Below are 16,341 nucleotides of genomic sequence, written 5' to 3'. Positions count from 1 at the left end.
ACTACACAAAGGCGATAAAAAGCACAAGGATGACCCCAACAATTACCGAGCAATAACCCTGTCTTCAGTTGTCTTTGAAATCATATAATTAAGTAGATGTAAAGAGAAAATACATGTATTAAACACTCTGAGTTTACAGCAGTGTGGTTTCCAAGAGAAATTGGGGTGCTTAATGATGTCATTTGTGTTGCGTGAGTGTATTCATTATTCGCGTGAAAACGCTTCAAAACTTTTCGTGTGTTTCGTTGATGGGCAAAAGGCGTTTGACAATGTTTGGCACGATGGAAATTTCTATAAGCTGATTGAAGCTAACATTGATAATACCACCCTTCTAGCATTTAAAGACATGTACTAGAATGTTACAAGTCGCGTAAGGTACCAAGGTCTTACTTCAAGTAGTTTTCCGGTGCTGCAAGGAACCCGTAAAGGAGGGGGAAATATGCCCTTATTCTACCTTGTGCTTTATAAATGGTCTTATACAACAGTTAGAAAACTGTGGGCATGGGTTTTTTTTATCTATAATATGAATGTGTGCGCCCCAACGGTGGCCGATGGTACGGTTTTGATAAAATGCTAGATATTTGCTATTATTACACACGGAAATGGAGATATATGTATAACACGGGTGGTAAACGTGCAACCCAATTCCCGCTGGGAATACGCTAAAAATGGGTTGCGCAACTTCCGGTGCTGGTGTTGCGCGTATAAAAAGACGAGATTGAGGTATTTGAAGTTATGATTTTGCTTAGTCTGAGACAAGAATGAATTTTCTCGGAAAAAGCAAAATGCTATTCGACACAAATATGATAATACATCATATGTGTAAAATATCTGGTTTGTAAGTTATGATTTGGCTCTATTATCACGAAAACTCAGGCGACAAGAAGCGTGAAAAAAGTATGAAATCAACAAAAATGGACTTTTCTGACCTCATATGCCTAATCTGAGAACATTTGATGCTTTTTATGATAACTCAACTGTTATAAAGTAACGAATATCTAAATTATTTGCTTCAAATCCTGCTTACGGGGACATAATTGACAAAAAATTAATCGGGAATGGGGTTGCGCACCGGGAATGGAGTTGCTCGTATAAATCTTAATGTATATAATGTATACGCGCAACCCCATTCCCGATTATTTTTTTGCCAATCTTTACCCCAAAAGCAACATTTCATTCAGTGTATGTAATATTCATGACTGTTTTACACGTGTTTGATCATTAGAAGCGTCACATTTCCAGAAAGAAGGCACAAGAGTTCGAAAATTGGCATTTTTCATGATTTCATGCTTTTTTGACAGTTCGAGCCAGCAGAGTTTTCGTAATAAAAGAGCTGATTCTTAAATTTATAAGTTGGTATTTCACACATATGATCTTTATTCATTTTTGTGTCGAATAGCATTTTGCTTTTTTCGAAAACATTTGTAAATGTGTCATTATTTACAATAAACAAAAACCCACCTACCTGGATTTTGTATATATTGATGCGCAACACCAGCACCGGAAGCCGCGCAACCCATTTTTAGCGTATTCCCAGTGGGAATTGGATTGCGCGTTTACCACCCGTGTATAATGCCAGTAAATGTGCTGTGATAGCTTTTAATGTAAATAATGCTGATGATGATAACCGAAGTTTCTTACTAGACATGTGTGACAGAGGTCGGAGGACGGAAAGCAGACATCGGAGTACGGAGTAAATATAGGGGGTGTCTCAAAGTAATATTGACATACCACTATATAGCATAAAAAAAGGATTTGCTTTCAAGTTAATTTCGTTTATACTATAAAGTGATATATATTATGATTTCCCCTCATGACGTTTGAAAAGGGCTATGTCTTTATATGAGAAAGTTGCGAGTCTACTACCGGTCCTTTCCTGGAGAGATGGTATAAGATAAACTACCTACATGTATATGACTGAAATAGGGTTGAAACACGGCGTTAAACTAAGCCAAAATGTACATCGGTAAGAGCAACCGTAACTTGTGTTTATTTTTTGTCGATAATATCTATATTTAGCGCTACATTACGACTATAAGATATGCTGCAGTTACTCCGCTTACCTTGCTCGACTGAATGTCATGTGATCAGACACCAATATTAATATTAAATAAATGTTAAATTGTTTTATTTTGCACATATTGTAATGTACATATACAAGGGAAATGTCGTGTAGAATTCAAATCTACTCAAATTTAGATATGGATCTACACCGGTACTAACATAATGTCTACGTACATGAGTACTTATGATTTCCTGAAGTAATCAAGTAGATCTATAATCGTTTGAGATTGTTGGGGGTGAATAATATTTGACTCTATCCCCTATGTAAATGGTTGCGGAATACTGAGTCGTCGGTGTTGGAATTAGCCTCAAAATACTTCCTAAGTTTCACAACAGCATCCATAGCATCGATTTTACTGACAAGAGGAATGTCATCAGAACTGACGTCGTCGTCCTCTCCACTCTCGTGTTCATTAACTTTCACCCCAGTAATAAATGACACAGTGTCGGCATCGGTGCGTTCCTAAATCTTGAGTAAATATAAGTCTACTATCGTCTAGTATTTGGTAAATGTTAATGATATTATATATTTTCTTTTTATCGTATCGGTGAATTAACAAATTAAAGATAATAGAAATGAAATAATTTGTGTTTATTCATGTGCATGAGAACGCGTGAAAGTGCCGACGTTACTCTGACGCCATCAACGATTGACGTGTTTATTCCCGATTTTCAATCATTTTTATTCGTTATGTCTGTTCGATATAACCGGTTGGTTTTCCATTGAATTTCGTACTTTTGGACTAGAAAAAGTGTTTCTTATAAGCGAGTGTTCCTTATAACCGAGTTCCTTATAACCGAGGATTTTTACATTGAATAAAGAAGGAATTAGATCTGGGAATTGAAAACTGTTCTTTATAACCGGGTGTTCCTTATATCCGAGTTCCTTATAAGTAAGGTTTATCTGAGTTTGTTAACTATCAGTATTAGATATAAAGAATTCTGATCCCCAAAGTAATTACCTTTTTTTTCAAGGGATATAAAATATTGCAAAAATCTATCAATAGTCTGATTTGCGGTTTATTGGCAGATACGTCCGTTATTCAGTGGAAGTATTAATATGTTGAGAGCGTTACACCTCAAAATGGTAGCAACGAATTTTGGTAGTTTTTTCTACATCAGGGGATGTGCTCATTTTTACATTACGCACAAGAGAGACAGAGAGAGAGAGAGAGAGAGAGAGAGAGAGAGAGAGAGAGAGAGAGAGAGAGAGGGAATATCTCCTATAAAAATGGTGCGTGAGGGGGTTCGGAGTTCCCCTCCCGATGTATAGTTATCGAATATAAACAACCAAAATGTAGATTCCTGAGCGTGTGAAAGGGACCTCAAACGACGCTTACTATGCAATAACATTGTATTGTTTTGTTGTTTTAATGTGCTCGTGTTGTCGGAGTAATAGTCCACCAAGATTATCTAAAGCACAATTTTTTAATTGCTACCATTTGAGGTGCAACAGAGCATAGAAAGAACATTCACTTGCACTTAAGACTGTCATTTCGTTACATGACATCGCTATAAGAATTAAAGAGGGCTGTAATGATAGGATGTTCTTTCAGACTACTAGTGTGAAGCTTCTACGAAATGTTTCTTGCGTGTAATATAAACAAGATTTTACTGATAGCATATAGTCCAATTTAATTCAATTACTCTAAACGTTCTGACCGCCAGAAATAATTATGTTTGTATCAGTGTATTTCTAATAAAGTTTCCTGATGATTATAAGAATAATTTCACATTCGGAAATGGTTTTATTTGATGTAAATTAATGATTTATACGAGTCATTTGGAAGTTTCTAAAATGCTAAAACCGAGTTCGGCAATCAGGATATTCCTTTTTAGCTAACGAGATATATCCCTACCAACAGACTGGCATCAGCCTTTAGAGTCCTTTAAAATAAATATCTCTGTCATTAAATCCTATCAAATAGCACTTTCTAAAAAAAGATCTTATATCTCAGACTCTAAAATGAGCCTAGAGAGAAAATGATTTTTTAAATTTTTTTTATTTTTTTATTTTTATTGTTTTTTTTTTATTTTAGAAATATGAGGTAAGAAACTTTAAACTTAATTACAGATTACTTGATTTTAAGTCTAACCTACCACCATTTTTTTTAAGACAAACGACTCCTTTGTCCATTGTTTCTTAGTTATACTAGTCTTGATAAATTTGCAGTAAACAAACAAATAATAATAGGCAACATTCTATTAAATATTTAATCAGTCATGTAGATAACACTTTATACCCAATGATATATCATCCTTTCATCCTGCTCATATCCATACACACTTCCGTTCTTACGGAAATATATGCCGCAAATCTGGAGAAAGGAAAGAAATATGGTTTTACTGAATAAAAATCCATAGGTTTTTACTAGTTTCATGATTTTCGTCCAGCGTAATTCAAACCCTTGTTCCCCCCCATCCCCATTTCTTCTGGGGAATTTTCTTCTTCTTTTTATTCGAGTTCGCAACCGTCAGCGTGTGCCAAACTAATTCATTTTGCGTGAATTATGTACTCCGCTTCATACATGTCATTTTTTTTATCTTTAGATGAGAATTGTCCTATTTATACTTTTCTATATAAGTTTTAACAGCATTCAAGACTTTAAAGAATACATGTTTCATATCAAAATATAAATTATAAATATAAAATATGAATTACATACCATTCTATCATATTCGTTCCTGTTCTAATAATATTCTGCATAATCTTGATATGGATAAAGGTCAGCATAGTCATAGTCATAGTCATAGTCATAGTCATAGTCATATTTGCTACCACCACCACCACCAGATTTGTGTCCGCCACCTTTTCCGCTCCCTCCTACATTGCCTAAGCCTCCGCCCACTCCTGTTCCAGATTGAGCTCCAAAAAGAACTTGGATGAGTAAAATGAACACAAACACTGAAAACAGGATAAAGCATATAAAAACATACGTTTTTGTGTACATGTTTGAGAAAAAAGAAGTGAAAATTTAAAAAAAGATGGGTGGTGGAAAAGAGAACGAGTTTTTGTTATTAACATGTTACTAGTATTTGAAAAGGAGGCTGGAGGTAGGTAAACACTTGTAGAGTTACTTTTGTGCATATGCGTGTACATACGCCAATACATGTATATGCTTGTCTGTCTGTGCGTCTATACGTATCAGGGTTTCCTCTGGGTCAATTTCACTTTGCACCAACAAATTCGCCAATCAGGAAAAGTTTGCGCCAGTGAGCCAATAGTCTGTGATGGGCGACATACCATTTTCTTTTTCAATCTCTTTTTCATTTGATTCTTTACAGTAACCATGCAATTTGCTCTTGAACCAGTCTATCCTAATATCACATTGAATCAAAAATAGTTTTTAATCTTCTCAACCATTTTTAAGAACATTTTCTAAACAAAAGTAATTGCTCAATCTATAAAATTATCCCTTTATATAGTTTGCCATTTTTAATTATCTCCCTTTAATGGTCATTTTCACTAAATAGATGTTTTTAAAACATGAATATTTATCCTAATATCACATTAAATCAAAAATAATTTTTAATCTTCTCAACCATTTTCAAGAACATTTTCTAAACAAAAGTAATTGCTCAATCTATAAAATTATCCCTTTATATAGTTTGCCATTTTAAATTATCTCCCTTTAATGATCATTTTCACTAAATAGATGTTTTTAAAACATGAATATTTATCTCTTTATACTTCTTACTTTTTTATCGTATGTGTATGTCTGTTTAGCCGAGAATGTTTTCGCGAATGGTCAGATATCAAAACAATTTAGCATAAATATTTCCTTTAACAAGGCGATGTTGTACAAGAAAAACAAATACTTATCCAAAAAGTCTATGTCAAACTCAAAGCTAATTTTCTTCTTCGGTGGGTAAAGTTCTTATTTCTAGATGGATATTCAAAAAGATTTTTTATTAATTTGACACAAAGATTAGCCACAACTAAACAATACTTCGCGAACAAGAGCCAGTCCATAACTTTTGTATTCATAGAAAGGAACATGGCATAAACATTTACCGTAACAAAACAATGTGTCGCATGAAAGACCCAGGCTACTGAAAGGTATAAGTCACACTTAGCTGTCAAAGATTTACCTCATTTTTTATCCATTCCTCTAATTAATTCTATATGTATAAATTGATATCTAAATAATTCGACAAAAACATAAACCATATCATAACCCAGATCTGTAGCTGAAAGGTCAAGGTCACACTTAGAGGACACATATTTTATGCGGTCTGTAACATTTGTACACACACAACTTGACGCAAACATTCCACATAACAAGACGATGTGGCCCTTGCAAGACACAAATAAAGACACAAAAGTATAAAGCTCAAGGTCAAAATAGTGGAGGTTAATTTTCTTGCCCGTTCTTTAATGCCAGTATTGATATTCAAATGACCTGGAAGACTAATCATCAATACGCGACAAGGTGCCATATCCAAGACATCTTGATCGGCATGATCATACATAGAGTCAAACATTTTGAGTATTATCTTTGTGAAGTTTAATACATCGATGAATAATAAAATTAATTCCAGTACACAATCATTCACTACTACAAGGCGGCATGTCCCTTTGAAGACTTAGAACCCTAACTTAATGGACAGTGTCACACATATGATTCAGCCATTACTCATAGGACGTCCTAACATCCTATTTTTCAAATAAATTTTGTTAAGTACCTTTTTAGGATTTAACCCAGAAAAAAAAACAAGATAAGGTAAGAGTACTCACAGAATATGATCATTTCGAAGAGTCCCCCGAAACCTCCTCCACTTGATCCAAAACCACTTCTGCTATTGCCACCTGCCAGTAAATACAACAATTAATATCGTAACGTATAGAGATCTACTTTGTGTAACAGGCAAAATATGAAGCTAGTACAGTATTTATATGACGGCCAGTGGATGAAATTAAGAAACATTTCTATACGAGGTTGAATGGAGTGGCTGTTTATATTTTTAGAAGTAGATCTAGATCTAGTATCTATTTAAACATGTTTAATTATTGTATAAAGGAATAATATTATCTTCCTTATTTACTTAACAAACGCACACACACCCGTACGCACGTATTTTATGTATAATTTACGCACATGTTTTAACGTATATTTCTGGCATGGCTCTTTTTGAATGCCAGTTAAACAAAGACGTTCAAGTTCTGATTATTCTCCGATAAACAACGGTTGACGCGCAGACCGGTTAGACAGCATTATGACGTGAATTATGACGTCAAAATGCCGCATGACGTCTAAGATAAATAAACCCCGAAATAAAGTTATCAAAATATTTCAATGAACATGTAAGAAGGAAAACAATCAATGCCTTCAGGTGGTGTCACGGTTAAGAGTTCAGATGCACAGAAACCGAACAGTCACCCTCTCGGTTTAATGCAGTTTAAATTCAATTGTTGAGTAAATGTCTTTTTTATGATGTTCTTTTTTCCTTTACTTAGGCTACCTTCGTGATACAAAATGAATTTATTGACAAGATTTAGCAAAAATATTATCTTGTTGTTAAAAAATGTTAAAATTTTACTCATTTCTGCATATGAAGATTTATAACCGGACTGGACCGATAACTTTTCGCGAAATGAAAATAACAGTCTTCACGAAATCGGCTCGCCTCGGCGAGACCGTAATACAATAGAATTTAACTATAAAATTAGCTAATTCTCGGAACATATTTAAAACAGGAAGTGGATGGCTTCCAGCTTCTCCTTTCATCACAAATATGAAGCCAGCGAGGCAAAATAATGAAGGGTGAACACCACTACATCTGACTTACTAAATAACCTTTTTTTGACATTTTCTGTAGTATCAGATTTTCAGAGACATATTCCTATAAAGACCTTCTTTTTATGTTAGATCTAGTACCCGATATCTCTTTTCAAGTTAAAATTCGTAGATCTCCATTTTTAACTAGCATGCGATATGAGATCTGGATACTGTGCTATAAATAGATACTGACACTCAGTTTCGTTAAAGAAATCTCGAAGCACGAGGAAGAAAAGATTAGGACGTTTTGTATTTTTAACTATTTTGAGCCTATATTTGATTAGTGATCAGCCTGAAACATAAAATGCGCTCGGCTTACTGAAAAAAAAAACAATAGAAACTGTTGTTTTTTTCTTCATAGAAGACATTCTCCCAATCACGAAGGATCAAACAATATTAAAAGGTGCGGGAAAGAAACAAATGAAAAGATAATTAAGCCGTGCCATGAGAAAACCAACATAGTGCATTTGCAACCAGCATGGATCAAGACCAGCCTGCGCATCCGCACACACTGGTCAGGATCCATGTCGTTCGCTAATGGTCTCTCTAGTTGCAATAGGCTTTGAAAGCGAACAGCATGGATTCTGACCAGACTGCGCTGACCAGACTGCGCGGATGCACAGGCTGGTCTGGATCCATTCTGGTCGCAAATGCACTATGTTGGTTTTCTTATGGTCTAAGCAATGGAAAGGAACAATCTGGATTTCAGCCAGGCCTTTCATTTCACTCAAAGAACCGAGCGAGCAGCACACCAGCTTTTTCTAAAGCTATCCTAAGATAAACACACACAAAAAAAAAAGAAAAAAAATCTCAATTTTTTTTAATTTGGGTGAAAATAAAAAGAACACAAAAAATATCTTTCGTTTTATAGGACAAAAGGAAATATTTCGCGCAAATAACTTGCTATCGTATAGAGTAATGGGCACTTACAATGTTTTACGTCTGATAGTGAGAATGTAACTGAAGTGATTGGAAATATTGTCTCGAAAATTGTCTACCCTTTAATGAAAAATATTTAATGTTCGCGGAAATTATCTTAATTTTGATGGAAAGGCAAGGCTCACTTAAGCCTTATATGACTTACACAACTGTGAAAAATAAATACTGCTTGTTACCAGAAAAAGTTGATCTCCTATACTTAATTTAGCTTTTTGAAACGGATTTATTATTTTGTTCAAAATATGTCGATGATTATGCTGAAACCACAGATATTTGAGAAAATGGGCATTTTTGCCACATTAAGGTCACATAGCTATATTTTATTATTGAGCACAGTCAAGGACCACGGAAATATTTTGACCATAGTTCCAGATTCCTTCACAGAATTATGATCATTTTTGGTTGCGGCCGACAGCTGTGCCCATACCAAAATTTCAGATTTGTTTTGAAAAATTGTTAAAAAACTGAGCGTTTCCCATACCCATTATGTTAAAAGTATTTTTATTTAATTAACGTAAAATATTTTCTTCGTTAATGATTGAATTCTAACGTAAGAATTCAAAATAAGAAAATGAAACCTTCATGAAAAATATATGATAAAAACATTTAAACAATAACACGTACACAATTTAGCAACAGGTAACTGAAGGAACAGTATTTTGCCCGTGATAGGTTGCGGTAAAAACATTTTTGAATTTGGAAGAATCAAGTTTATGGTTAAAATGTTTATTTCACAGGAAAGTTTTTGCAATTTTTCGAAAGGTGAACATTTCGAAATTTCATTTTTTTTTTGTGCAAAATTTTACAAATGTTTACATGTATATGTTTTACACTAATTAAAATATTCTGCATCCAGTGACAAATGAAGTCAACAATGCATTTTTTAATATTATAATTAGTGGTAAAATACAATAGAAAAATATAAAAATCATGTATAATGATAATTCTAAACAAATCTAGATATCTTTTCAAATTATCAATCGATGTAGTTCTATAGAATGATGTATAATATCAATAAGAGAAATCATGGAAAATCCATGCAGACAAACCGTAATATTGCATTCCGTAATTTCCATACCCATATGGCATCTGCATCATTGTGCCAGACACCAGCATGGTGACACTGAACACGGTCAGCACCCCTAATAGGAACAACTTCATCTCTGATAGCGACTTCTAAAAAACAAACAAAAACAGTACATTAGAATTTAAGAACTGATGGAAAATACAAACTAGTATAAACAATGTATAGAATTAGTTTTATTCATCAATGTAAAAAGTAATGAACGTGTCGCTTACTCTGCGGAAAGTAAAAAAATGGTCGATTTCGACTTCTTTTTAGAGGGAGGTGAAACCAAAAAAATCCCATCAATTTGATTCTTTACGTGGTACTTCCGGTACTTGCGGTTTATGGCAAACATAGTGCGTTTTACAGGTTGCGTGTAAATACATCTATCATCTGAGGATGTTTAATTTGCCCTATGGAAAAAATCATACGCAGGCATACACTTATTCTTAAATTGATTGATTAGGACCGCAAATATGTAATATATATATGTATACGTGTTTTTATATAAGGCTATCATCATATATAATATAAATCATTCAGTTTCATCGGTATTAACTAAAATGTTACAATAATGTTATACAATATAACACTATATTTTTTTTAATTTAGAATGTAAACCGTTTTGTTGCACTTTACAAAGCCGAACAGAGCTTCGTGCTTTACCGTTTTCGCAACAAAGGTTTTACTTGATTTTTTTTCTTTTAATAGATGTAATATATATAATTTCAGAGAACTGCAAATATGGCAAAAGGAACTGATTTTAATTTTCAAAATATCTTAATTAGTTTTTAAGTTTTAGTCAAAACTATTTCGATGGGGATATTGTCTATTATATTTTATTCTTTCAGCCATTCAATTTCGACTTTATATATGACCGGAATGTAAACATAAAATTTCAAAGCAAATATATATATATATAATTTTTTTAAAGTTTTAATTAAATTGTCATTTTGCCCGGTCTTTTATTTTTGTTCGGTCGTGTTTTTTTTTTTCGTCCGCGAAAACACGAAAATATTCAGGGCGACAGAATGAAATAACGACGGCGCAAACATTCATCATAATCATAAGAAGACTATGTTTTTGCGCGCAAGAGCCAGACCTGATATCAAGCTTGAATGTCAATGGTCAGGCTTGATTGTTTGTGTCCGCTCCGTATCTCTGCTACCCATGACCTCATAGTTCAACATCCTATATTTGGTTCCTCTTCCTTACAGCTATCTGACACGGACGCACTCAAATCTGTATATGCACGACCTCTATTTTCAAGATTAGATCCTCAGTAAAACGAAGTCGTGCTTTGCATTTTTGGAAATATATCAACTGTCGCTACTATCGTTTTATTATTTTTCTACTTTATGTCAGCCTAGCAGATCCATCGGGCTTCCAATGCTTCTTTATTACGAGTACACTACCGTTTGATAACACAAGAGCTTATTCAGTTCGAACTAATTCTTACAGGAAAACACAATTAGCTCACTCTATCGACAACTGCATGTTCTTTGTTCATTTTGTCACATTCATTTTGTGCAGTATTTTTCTGTATTTTCTTTACGTTCTCTTACAGATTGCTGGCGACATCCATCCGAATCCAGGTCTTTCTGGCTTAGATACAACTTCCTCCTCAGAGCTGTCTACCTCCTTTTCAAATGTAATAAATTCTGGTCTTAGTATCATGCACCTTAATGTTCAAAGTATCATTCCTAAAATAGACCTTCTCCAGACAGAATCTCAGCCTTGTGAAATCTTGGTGTTTACCGAGACATGGCTTTCTCATACAACTTCAAACGAAGATATCCTCATTCAGAATTTTGATCCGCCCTTTAGAAATGATCGCGTCGGTAGACTTGGAGGATGCGTCGCGATTTATGTAAGATCTGGTCTCTGTGCTACTGGACGGCTGGACTTGGAAATTCCTGGTCTAGAAGCTTTATGGATAGATCTTACATTACGTAACAAAAAACTCTTGGTTGGGGGCTTCTATCGACCTTCCGATTCTAACAACGAATATTGGTCTCTCCTAGAAGAAAGCATAGATAGAGTCCATTTTAATTTTAATAATGTCGCTATCACAGGTGACTTTAATATTAATGTACTAAACGACCAGTCAAACAAAATATCAAGACTTATGAGTTCATATAGTTCTGTGCAACTAATTTCTGAGCCAACCCATTTTACTGAAAACTCCCAATCTCTTATCGATCTTGTATTTGTAAACAATCCGCAGCATGTCATATCAAGTTTCACCGCAGATCCCTTTATACCTGATCTCACAAGATTCCATTGTCCAACCGTTATAGTTTTTTTAATTTCAGAAACCAAAAATCACCGCTTTTAAAAGAAAAATATGGAAATACGACCAGGCCGACTTCGATAGTTATCGAGAAGAACTTGACCAAGTCGACTGGGATATTCTTTTAAATATCGATGACTTAGATTCCGTAGCCGAAGACTTGAGCAATACTATACTTGATGTTGCCTCTAAAACAATCCCTTCTAAAATTGTCACTTTTCGTCCTGCAGATATACCATGGTTTCATTCCAGAATTCGAAAACTAATCAGACAGAGAAACAGACTATTCAGAAAGGCAAAGTTGGTTAAAAGTGAATTAGCCCGGAATAAGTTCAAGCAAAAACGATATGAAGCCATTCGAGAACTAAGAAAAGCCAAAAGCGACTTTAAAAATAAAATCATTGAGAAAATTAATCAAAAAAATTTTGATACTAAAACATGATTCAAACTTTCTAAGAAAATTGCCAATAAATCCAAGTCAACCGTTTTACCTGTATTGTCTTACAATGGTAGGATAGCGTCTGAAGACACAGATAAGGTCAATATTCTTAATTCGTATTTCTGCGAACAATCAAACATTAACGACAGCAACCACTCACTACCTGCTAGCCAGGAACAACCATCCCATATTCTTTCATCTATTCATATCTCACAACAAGATGTTACAGATGCAATATCGACTATTAATCCATCTAAATCCTGCGGTCCGGACATGGTCAGTCCAAGGCTTCTAAAAGAAGGCTCCTCCGTCCTAGCTGCACCGCTTGCTATATTTTTAATAAACTAATTACCAAGTCGTACTTTCCCTCAGTCTGGAAGACAGCAAATGTTACTCCAATTTACAAAAGGTCTAATCCATCATTTTTACCCACATTTTTGTATTTGCTATTGTAATCCCATTTTACTATCAGTTAAAATAATGTAACATTTCAGTTTGAAGTTTTATGACATAATCACAATTGAACTACATGTATATCTCTAACTGATGCCTGCCTTTATATGTTGATCAAAGTAATGGCAGAGATCTTATTAACTCAACTGAGCAATGCTCATTTGAGTAATTGTGACTGCTCAATGTCAGGCGTCTTTCTGTTGTCTGTCTATCAACTTTTACCTTGCTTTTTCAAGAGAGACTGTATTTTTCATTTAATGTATGTCAAAGTTAGTCTGAATGATTGCCTTGATGAAATCTATGTCGGGTATGAAAATGGTTCCTCTGGGGCATAAAACTAGGTCAAATAAAAAAAAAATATGGTTTATGCAAGTAGGACTGCATACTGTAAAATCATTAAATTTCGTGGTTTTGGTCAAAACGGCAATTTCGCGGGGATATGAATTCGTGGATTTCAACTTTTGAACATAAAATGAATGGGAATTTTATTTATTCGTTGGGATTAAATTTCATGGATTGAATCAACCACGAAATCCACGAAAATTAGTCCCCCACGAATATTAATGATTTCACAGTTTTACACTGAATCTTAATGAAATCTCATCATAATGTTTCTCTTAATGAAATCAGTGTCAAGTTCAAGCAGGAGTTATGTAGGATACAAAACAAGGTCACCCATTTAAATGAAAGAAAACCTTTGCATGCCATAGGGATTGCATTTTGCTCAGAATATTTATAACATTTAGTAAGAGTAGTTGCTTTGATATAATCTATGTCAAGTTCGAATATTGGTAACAAGGTCATTATATCAAAGCAGAGAAAACCCTTTTGTATACAGTAGGGACTGAATTTTACAAGGGAACTTAATGAAATTTCATCACAATGATTGGATGAAATTTATTTCAGATTTGATTATGGTTCATGGCTGGTCAAAAAAAAACATCACCTAGTCATATCAAAGAACAACCTTGTGTATGCCCTAGGGGCTCCAGTTGTCGGAGCATCTTCATGAAATTAACTTGAATGTTTGTCTTTATGTAAGCTTGGGTGAGTTCATACATGGGTCATTTTGGTTGGTAATACAGATCACATGGTCAAATCAAAGAAATACATTGGTATAGCATTTTAAGTAGGATATTCATTAAATATGATCAAGCTGTTCTCAAGTAAATGACCGTAAACCATCTGATTCTCTTGTTTTTAGCTCTGCTATTGAAGTATGTAGAGTTGCCCTACTCATTTCATCATCGGTGTCCTTCACATCCACAAATTGGTTAAAGTTTTCTTGCATTTTATCTTCATCTCTTTGATTTCTTTATGTACTTCTTTCATACTAAGAATTGTTATTCCTAATAAAAAACACATCATATGGCACAAGGACAGTCACTTGAATTGTCCCCCACGATTTTTACTTTGATGCACTTTCACTTTATCTCAAATAATCCTCAATAAGTTTGATTAAAACTTAAAGTAAATGTTCAGCATAATAACTCGCACCAACTGACACAATGCATATGACTCTTGCGCTGTTCTTTCATGAATTGTCCCCCTTTTACTTAGAGTAACAGGTTGAAGTTATGAAGCACTTCCACTCATTCTAAGTCATTACTAAATGGATATGATGCAAACTTGACACAGTTGTTCCAAATCATCAACTACATTTTATGACACAAGGTACATAACTCTGGAACAAATTTTGCATGAATAATACCCTTTTTATTTGGAATTTTAGGTGAATTCTGATGCATTTTCACCAATGTTAATTATTACTAATTTGATTTGATTCAAACTTTGAAGTAGTTATTCCACATTATATGACACTAGGAACATAACTCTTGCACCAATATTCTATAAATCATACCCCCTTTTGCTTAGAATTATACATATAAAGTGTTCTGACACGCTTTTTATTGCTTATTACTTACTGTTTTAAACATAGACTCTCGCTTTTGTCCATTGTATTCATCCACCTTTGGAATCATCTAATGTTCCAGAGATACCTATAGTTTCCTAAGATGGGCCCATTTCCGCTGTCGAACATCTAAATAGTCGAGCGCTCTGACTCTTTTGATAGCTCTTGTCAGATTTTTAGCTCACCCGAGCCAAAGGCTCATGGTGAGCTTTTGTGACTGCTCAGTGTCCGTCATGTGTCGTGTGTCCGTCAACATTTTCTAAAAAAATATACTTCTTGAAAACCACTGGGCAGAATTACACCAAACATCACAGGAATGATCCTTGGTTGCCCCCTTTCAAATTTGTTCAAAGAACTGAATTCCGTGCAGAACTTTGGTTGCCATGGCAACCGCATGGAAAAGATTTCAAAATCTTCTTGTCCAAAGCCGCAAGGCATAGAGCCTTGATATGACATCATCTAATGGTCCTCTGTGAAAATTGTTCAAATTATGCCCCTGGAGTGAAAAGAGGCCCCGCCCCGGGGGTCCCAAGTTTACATAGACTTGTATAGAAAAAACTTTAAAAATCTTCTTGTATGAAATTACTAGACCTAGGCATTTGATATTTGGTATGTAGCATTGCCTTGTGGGTCTCTACCAAGGTTGTTCAAATTAGTACCCTGGGGTGAAAAGAGGCTCTGCCCTGGGGGTCCTAAGTTTTATATAGACATGTATAGGAAAAATCTTTAAAAATCTTCTCGTCTGAAACTGCAAGGCCTAGGCTTTTGATATTTGGTAAGTGGCATTACCCAGTGGTTCTCTACTGAAATTGTTCAAATTATGCTCCTGGGGTGAAAAGAGGCCCTGTCCTGGGGGTCCCAAGTTTTACATAGACTTATATAGGAAACATTTTTAAAAATCTTGTTGTTTGAAGTTCAAGGCCTAGGCCTTTGATATTTGGTATGTAACACTATGTAGTGGACCTCTAACAAGATTGTTCAAATTATGCCCCTGGGGGGAAAAAAGGCCCAGCCCTGGGTGTCACTTGTTATATGAGTTATATAGGAATAAATACTTAAAAAATTATCAGATCATATTTTCTAGACTGCTTAATTATAGTTACCTGATGACCCCAAGTGATTAGAGTTCACTTGACTATGACCTTGACCTACTGACCTACTTTCTTGTTTTTAAAGATACAGCCTTAAAATTTAATTTGGATAACGTGTACAGTTTTGCACACTGACCTTTAAACTGACTTTCAGTGACAATGAATATGACCTACTGACCTATTTTCTAATATTTTAACTTAAGTTTGCCATTTTAAACATGTGGCTCATATAACTCAGGTGAGCGATTCAGGGTCATCATGACGCTCTTGTTAAATAAATTCACATAATTATGTAGTGGGTGGG

General features: G+C 34.6%; 1 protein-coding gene across 1 annotated transcript; it reads right to left on the bottom strand.

Moving 5' to 3' along the window:
* Window positions 1-4,264: 4,264 nt before the first annotated feature.
* LOC123523632 (uncharacterized) lies at window positions 4,265-10,007 on the bottom strand. The gene is made up of 4 exons (XM_045301288.2): window positions 9,833-10,007; window positions 6,803-6,874; window positions 4,731-4,969; window positions 4,265-4,382 (listed from the first exon to the last, which is right to left on the bottom strand). The coding sequence occupies exons 1-3, from the start codon at window positions 9,942-9,944 to the stop codon at window positions 4,755-4,757; spliced, it is 399 nt and encodes a 132-aa protein (XP_045157223.1). The 5' UTR covers window positions 9,945-10,007; the 3' UTR covers window positions 4,265-4,382; window positions 4,731-4,754.
* Between the last annotated feature and the right edge of the window lie 6,334 nt (window positions 10,008-16,341).

This window comes from Mercenaria mercenaria, chromosome 3 (assembly GCF_021730395.1).
Source record: "Mercenaria mercenaria strain notata chromosome 3, MADL_Memer_1, whole genome shotgun sequence".
NCBI classification, from domain to species: Eukaryota; Metazoa; Mollusca; class Bivalvia; order Venerida; family Veneridae; genus Mercenaria; species Mercenaria mercenaria.
Note: the sequence above shows the minus strand (reverse complement) of the source record. Positions and strands in the feature narration are given on the sequence as shown.